Here is an 8,275-nt window from a genome sequence, read left to right on the forward strand (position 1 = left end):
CCCTCAGGCCCTGGTTTGCAGTCTCCCTGGCTCTAATTACACCTGGCAGGCTCCGCACACATTTGGGGGGGGGGGCTGTGCTAGAGTAGGTCAGATGCTATGATTTGCTGAGTGCGTGGAACAGTGAATGAATGAAGCCCGTCAGCTTCTCCCTGACGTGACCTGGGACCCGCCACCATCCCCCGTCCCCATCTTCCCTCCAAAAAACCAAACTCACTGCCATCAATTGAATCAAATCAGACGCATAGTGACCCCACTGGGAGGGAAGCCTAGGCTGGGAGGGCCAAGCCCCTGCCACGTCTGCACCGCATGACCTCGGACAGAGCACCCAACACCGTCGGGCCAGGGTCCTCTCTCCAGAGTCGGACAGTCCCCAAAGCAAGGCCACACACTGGGGCCAGCTTGCCTGGGCCTCCAGAAGGGTCCGGCTGGGCTGGAACCCACTCACGTGGAAGGTGGAGGTGTTCCAAGTCCTGCCTCTCTGAGGAAGGAGGGAGGTGGACCACTCCCAAGGGACTATTTACTTTCTGCAAGGGATCTCATTTCTTCAAAAGAAGGTATCATAGACAGCACTCCCTCAAAAACTGGCTTAACTCAAGATGTGAGCAGGGAAAGAAGCCCTGCTTATAGCCAAATACGTGCAATACGCCGGATATTCCTGGTGCACTCTCAGGACACCTCACTAAGCATCTCCGGAGCGCCCCAAACCTACTAAGCCTTGGGGGAAATAAACAGCGGCAGCAGGATGGTCTAGTGGTGGGAGGTGGAGGCCACGGGCCCGCAGGAGTGCAGAAGCCCCAGCTCTGTCCAGTGCCCACCTCTCAATGTGACCCCCTCAATCTTACTCATAGAGCAATGCAAGCCAAAAGGACACTTTGGCACCCCTGTATTTGGCCAAGATCAAAACGCTACCCTGGAGAGGGTGCAGATCACCGGTGCCTCCGTCACCGTCACTGGAAACGAAATATGGTACCACCTTTGTGAGCAGTTTCAGAACTTCTTTGAAAATGCAAAGTGCGTGTGCCCTTTGACCCCATGCTCACCCAGCTAGCAAAAGGCATCGGCAACGGTCAGAGCCAGGCACTGCCCGGCTGTACATACCAGCCCAGACCGGAAGTGGCCCACAGTCCAGCCAGAGAGGGAAAACCTGGCACATCATTTTAACAGCTGGGCCAGGCAGCCACAAAACAAAATGAAGCAAATAACACAAAACTCTCTCCAAGCGATGGGAATTTCTCCAGGACCTGGTGCCACGTGCACTGAGCCAAGGGCAGAAGTGTATGTGCGGAGAGAGGTATGCACGTGTGCCCGGGTTGGCAAAAAAACCTATAGAGACAGACAGACAGACTGCCAACCGTGGTTGCCCCTGAGGAAATGGAACTCGGGAAGGAAGCTGGCTGACTTTTCATGGTGTACTTTGAGTCTTCTGAGGGTTTTTTTGTTTTGTTTTTTTACCACATGCACGTATTAAATATTCAAAAATACAAAGAAAAATATAAACATTAGCGCGTGATAATATCATGGTTACTAATGGAGACTCGGGATTTCCAAGACACCAGCCAACTCCTCCCAAGTCTCTAAAACCAGCAGAACCAAAGTACCATCCTGCGGTGAACACTGAGCTTGTCAGTTTCCCCATCCATAAAACCATAAAATGGCGAGGACAGCACACCTGCCTGCAGGGTACAGGGGTATGTCTCAGATGAGCCCATGTGGAAGAGAACAGAGCCCCGAAGACCCGGGGTGCTGGGAGGCCACCAGGCAGGGCACAGCCACTCCTTCACTGTGACTGGCCCCAGCCCACCCACCAGCCTGAGCTTCAAACCCCACACTGAAAGCCCTACAAAATGATTGCTAAGCAGCCACCATGGGCTTCAGGGGTGCTCACAAACTATCAAAACCAAGAACCTAAACCCAGCTCTATACTCCAAAGGTCCCTGAGCAAAGGGGCACCCACGGGGGAAAAGCATCACCCACTTCCCAAGAACAGGAGGGACAATGTAAGAGCGGCAGCGGACCCTGGCACGTTCCAGGTACTCTTCTAAGCGCTTTGTATCTCTAGTTCAAAGTCAATTTCGACTCAGAACGACGCCCACTGGGTTTCCGAGGTGGTAAACCTTTACAGAAGTAGACGGCTCCATCCTCCTTCCATGGATCGCTGATGGGTTTGAACCACCGACCTTCTGGTTAGCAGTCAGATACCTTAGGCACTACGCCACCAGAGCTCCTTCCAGCTCTAATTAGTACTCGTGTAATCCCCACCAGGACCCTGAGCCAAGGGCTATTATTGGCCTCACTTCACAGGTGAGGAAACAGGCGTGCGCCCAGGGTCACGTGGGGCCCAGAACCCAAGGTCTCTTCAATCGACCACCGGCTCCAGGTGAACATTTTCTTCTGTTTTAAATCCAGTGTGCTCCCTCAGAGGCTGCTCTGAAAACAAACAAAGGTTGCCATCAACCGTGTGGGTCGGAGCAGAGCTGCTGTGCTCCGCGGGGTTCTCGAGCGCCAGGGCTTTCTTCCGCCTCCAATCTCCAGCCTCTCGGTGAGCCACCAAGTATGTTAACCACGGGCACCACGCAGGGCCTAGCACTCGCTGACAAGGCAGGGCTATGGACGGTCCTGGTGCACCGCTGCAGAGGAAACCTAACTCAGCACCTCCTCCCACCCCCACACCCCAAAGTGGTGCCAAACCCAGACCTTAAAACAAACAGAAGAAGACCCAGCCACAGACGGGTATCACTTAACCCTGGATCTCCCCCAATCTCTCGACAGCACTCCAGCCCAGAACGCTAACCCATCCCGGCAGAAAGAGACCTTTGAGATGGTCCCCATTTTAAAGAAGAAATGCAGATCCCAAGGGGAAGAGCTGGCCCCCAGCACCTACACTCTCCCAGGCACACCACCCAGGCCAGTTTACTGTCAACACCAGATTCTTAGCTCCGGGAGGGCAGGGGATCTGTCCCCGCCATACCCCGACCTGCCACCTGGCATCAGGTCTGGGCTCCACAAGGTGCTTGATCAATGTGGGCACTGATGGGCACCAGGCCTCAGGGCCTTCTGTGGGAGCCGTGCTGTGGTCCCACTGGGCAAGAACTCTATGATACAATGGTCTGAGACGGCTCCGTAAACTCAGCGTTTCCTGAGAACAGAGCCTGCCCAGCAGGGCGCCAAGCTCCTCAAGGACATGAACGTCAGGCATACTTCTGCTGCTGGAACCTCCAGGCAGCCCCAGCCAACCCGGGCATGGAACACTTAATGAACAAGGCAGTCCCGTGCTCAGCTGGAGAGGTTTCCGGGCAGGGCTCAGAGATGCCTTTGCACTGGCTGGGCCATTAGTTAAGTTCCTGACACCAGCCCTTGAGCCTCAGTTTCCCCACCCCTCCATCCCAAGGCTCCTGGGATGACTCAATGTAACAAAGTATCTATAAGAACCTCATTTAAAAAAAAAAAAAAAGTCAACTATTTACACAGTAAAGGACAGAGGTTCATCCACTGACAACACTAGGGGAGCGCACAGGGTATGGACCACACCAGGTGACACTGTCCGAGAGACGGACACGGAAACAGCTCTCTGTAAATTATCTGTGCAGTGTTTCAGCACAAACTGATTGTTCTTTAAAAACAATCACTGTAGCTAGTTACCACAACAAAAGTATTTTTCCTAAGCCTGCTTACATGTATCAGCGACCTACAAGACTAAAATGCTATGCTAATTTTCTCTTTGAACCTTCTAGTGTGCTTCAGCTCTGGTGGCAGAGCGGTTAAAGCACTCGGCTGCTAACAGAAAGCACAACGGTTTGAACCCACCAGTGGCTCTGTGGGAGGAAGATGAGGCAGTCTGCTTCCATAAAGATTTACAGCCTTGGAAACCCCATGGGGCACTTCTACTCTGTCTGACCAGGTCACTGTGAGTCATGATCAACGCTCTGGCCCCAGAGCCGTCACTGTTACCCAATCACAGAGACGCTTCGAATCACAAGGTTTCACCAGCACGACAAGCACCCACCAGTGTTTTCACTGCTGTTAGCATTTTCACAGTTGCTGATTTTGTCATGTTTTCTAATGTTTTAGCTACAACCCCGTGATAACTATGATTTGTGAACCTAGTATCAATAACCTTTTTGAGAAGGAAGAGTAATTACAGGAAACCAAACCAAACCCAACCCACTGCTGTGGCGACGATTTCAACTCACAGCAACAGAGCAGGACTGCCCACAGGGTTTCCGAGGCTGTAAATCTTTACAGAAGCAGACTGCCTAGTCTTTCTCCCAAACAGCAATTGGGGGGCTTGAACTGCCGATCTTTTGGTAAGCAGCCAAATACCATAACCACTCACTCCCCTTAATCAAAAAAAGAAAATAAATTTTTTTACAAAAAAGGCTCTGGTCAGTTACTAATAATGTGGTAATTAATAACGTTGTAACTCAATGTAGGAGTATTTTATGAAACAATTTTTGTTGTTAGGTATTCATACAACCTAAGAAATTCTACACAAACAATTGAAGACTGTATTTATCACATATTATTGTAGGATTAAAGCTGATAAGTGACTAAGAATTCTGTCTGGTCTTACAGGAGGTCCAGGGGGGGCTGATACTGTAAGTCACCTTGCTGGGTGACACCAACCCTAGTGATACCACTGAGGTTCACCGACATTTCATACCAAAATGTGCCGTGAAGTCAAGTTCCTTTTTACCACCTCCTGCAACACAGTTTCAGCCACAGGAAAGAGAAGCATGAACACGGAGCCGTGGAAGCCCGTCAAACACTGAACTAGGATATGCAAGTCAGCCAGCATTCCCAAACTGGGCATCGTGCAGCACCAAGGAGCAAATCAGCCGACATTCCCAACGAACAGCTTTATTTCTCTGCCCCTCCCCATGAGTCCCTTCTGGCAGCCTAAAATGAAGCCACAAAGAGAGGGTGTGAGGGAGCTGTAGGGGACTCCAGTCGGGGAAGGGACAGATGGTGGGAGGGATGAAAGAAGCAGACAGGAACCCCATTCCCTGCAGAGAGGGGAAGAAACAGAGGAACAAACAGGACCAGGAAAACAAGCTGACCCAGAGGCCCACCTCTTGACAGCCAGAGGTCCCGACCTACAGGAGACACTTGTTCCAGGGCTTGGCCACTGTGCCTCCTCAAAGTAGCTAGGCAAGTGGGCACGTCCCAGGACCTGGCTCCCCCACCCACTGATGCCACTGATATGTGACGCCCCGTCGGAGAACACAAAGCAGGCTCAGCCTGGCAAGAAGAGTCCATGGGGACAATAGGGCAGCAGCAGGACTACCGGGAAAATGATGATTCTCAAAGAGAAAGGGCTTGCTCTCCGTGCAGGCCTCAAGGTCCACGTTGGAGCACGCTGGACCCATTCTAGAAGTCATATGAGGAAAAGTACCAAGGCCTTGTCATTTTTGTTGCCCATCCGTAAAAACAAAGGGCTGGAAGAGACTCTCTCCGACACCCCTTCCTGCTCTGAGGTTTTTACAAGGCTTGACAGTCAACTGAACAACGCCTCCCGGTCCACTCGGTCACGCTCTCCGGTGCTGACAATGCCCCAAACATTCAGAGCAGAGCCTCAAGTCTGTCATGTTCAAACATCTCTGGACTTCTTCATAGGCACTTCACAGACAATTCATCATTTATTGATACGAGAGTGCTGCTATTCCAGATTCCCAACGTCCAGAGCGTGCCAGCGTCCATCCTCCGTGTCTCTCGGGGCCACTGAAATTGCACCCACATTCATACCAAACAAAACAATGACAAAGGGCTCTGGCCACTGTTGTCAACAGTTGGAAGTATTCTGCACCCAGTCTAGAAATGCGGCCACCAGGGGGCGCTGCCCGGAAAGTAAGAAAGACGAAACAGAAACACTCTTTTTCATGTTTTCTTTTCATTCCTCAGCTTAAGTGACAAAGCGTCTCAAGCTTCTCTAATGAGAACACAAAGTGATCTTCCTAGGGTTCTAAAATGGCCCAGATGCCTTCTTTTTGAAGTCAATATTTTGGGCAGAAGAGGGCAACTGGCCTTTTGTGCAAAACAGCCCTTTCAGAGAAATAAATGCTTTGCTCCGGATTTGCCCCAGGGCGGCTGATATCACAGCTGCGGAGACCCTCCCCCTTTTAAAGCCCACGGTCCGTGAGGAAAGGCAGATCTGCAAGTCTAGCATGAGGACCCAGCCGTGACTCTAGACTAGGGCTGTTTGGCTCATCTCTTGATTACACAGCAAAACATACCAACCCAGTGAAAAGCTCAGGCTTCAGCTGTGGACTCAGGATGACACAAATAAAGAGTTGTTGTTACGTGCGGTCCAGTCGTCTCCAACTCATAGCGACCCCTCCTTGGGTTTCCGAAGCAGTATCACTACAAAAGTAGATTGCCCAAACTTCCTTCTGAGGAGTGGCTAGTGGGTTTGAACTGCCAAGTTTCTGGTTAGCAGTCAAGTGCCTTAGGCACTACACCACCAGAGCTACCCCAAATAAAGAGACACTAGTATACAGGATACAGGTAGTTACCAAGATTCCCCAAGTTTCACGTGTCTGCAGGGGGCGCTCCAGTGCCTCACAGCAGAGCTGACCCTCAAAGCTCTGGGCTTGCCAAAGGGGTTTCTCCACATTTCCTCAGGGCCTTGAGCGTGTTGCCAACTGGTCCACTCCCACTCACAGCGACTCTAGAGGACAGAGTCGAACTGCCCCACAGGGTTCCAAGTGGCCTTTACGGAACCAGATCACCAGGTCTTTTTTCCCACGGAGCAGGTGGTGGGTTCAAACCACCAACCTCTTAGTTAGCACTAGAGTGCTTACTCACTGAGCCACCTGAGTTCCTTTCAGGGTCTTGGGGTGCATCCTCCACAAGTGTGTGTGTAACTGGGGTACTATGTTCAAGGGATCAATTTTCAAAGCTCTGGCTCCTGGTGAACCCCAGGGCTTTGTGACCATGAAAAGCTTGCTTTCTCAGGGGGAAGCAAGCCTGGGAGGAGGCTGATGACATCTTGCTCAGACCCCTGGGTGCAGAACCAGGCCCTTGGGACAGGCACGGGACGTGACCCCATCTGCCTGCAAAAGCCAGCTGAGACTCACCACTCCTCTGCACCAGGGGACAAGCAACTCCACTGTTTAAGTCTCCAAGAGGTCTGGGGACAGACTGGGGACAAGTGGGGCCCATGTATAAAAGCAAATCTACCAAGTGGAGACTTGGCAAAAGGCTTCAGGAGCAGATTCCCCCAGACTTCTATCGGAAACAGGACTCAACCAATGGCTTTTCAGAGGCAAAGCCGAGAGGCGAAGCATACCTGACCTAAGACCCGAAACCTGTGCAACTGCCGAGGAACGCGATCCCATTAAACCCCAGTCTCCACCACTGAGCCCAGCATGAGGTGGGGGGAGCCCCCCCCCCCAGCAGTCCACATGGCGGAAGGCCATTCTACACCACACGCCTTGACTGAGCACCCTCCGTGCAGCCACTCCCTGGCATGGCACCCCAGGCTGCCTGCCTCCTGATCCCCGTCTGTAAACCGTCGCCCCCTTCACCACCGTGGCCAATTCGCAAGGTGGGTGCCAGGCTCTAACGAAAAAGCAAACCATCACATACATGCCAAGTACTGCACTCACTTCAATTAGGCTTGACCCGGCAACACGAAATGACAGCTCCACGAGCCCAACACATGCAGGCACACACAGTAGGGGACAACACATATTGGTGTCCTTCGCCACTAAAGAGAAAAGGACAAGGAAGAGGACAGTCCGGTCCAGAAGTATTCGCAAGCGACTGGTAAACGCCGTGGAGCCCCTCACTCCTCAGGCCCCTCTGCCAACCTTTGCAGCGTGCCCACCGCGCCCGAGGCAGCTGGGGGCCTCCCGAGCGCGGTCTCCGTGCCCCTGAAAGCCGTGCTCCCTGCCACATGCCCACACCGGCCACCACAGCCACCTGGCCACCCGGGCTCCAGATCTCCGAGCACCACTTCTTCCCGTTCGGCTCTAACCTCCCCCAAACAACCGCTGGGCTGAGCCGGGCTCGGGCTTGGGTCCCCGGGCTCCGGAGCCCCGTTCCCCCCTTACCTGCACAGCTCGGCGAAGGCCTGGAAATTCAGCTTCTTGATCTTCTTCTCGCTCAGCCAGTAGCCAACTCGCTTCCCTTTCAGAAAGGTCTGCATCTTCCTCCTCGGACGGGGAGCTGCGGCCGGAGGAGATCGCCCACAGGCCGAAGCTGGCGGCCGGCGCGCGCCGCGAGCGAGGGAGCGAGCGAGCACCTCCTCCCGGCGGCTCCGGGCGCGCGGTCC

At 53.1% G+C, this 8,275-nt stretch overlaps 1 protein-coding gene across 1 annotated transcript in view; it reads right to left on the reverse strand.

The window, feature by feature from the left end:
• Positions 1-8,149, reverse strand: part of ITPK1 (inositol-tetrakisphosphate 1-kinase) — a 182,187-nt gene extending 174,038 nt beyond the window's left edge. The window contains exon 1 of the mRNA XM_007944503.2: positions 8,055-8,149. Within this exon, the coding sequence (XP_007942694.1) occupies positions 8,055-8,149 (95 nt within the window). The remainder of the gene's footprint in view (positions 1-8,054) is intronic.
• Between the last annotated feature and the right edge of the window lie 126 nt (positions 8,150-8,275).

This window comes from Orycteropus afer, unplaced genomic scaffold (genome assembly GCF_000298275.1).
Source record: "Orycteropus afer afer isolate SDZICR_OR568_19922 unplaced genomic scaffold, OryAfe1.0 scaffold00127, whole genome shotgun sequence".
NCBI lineage: Eukaryota > Metazoa > Chordata > Mammalia > Tubulidentata > Orycteropodidae > Orycteropus > Orycteropus afer.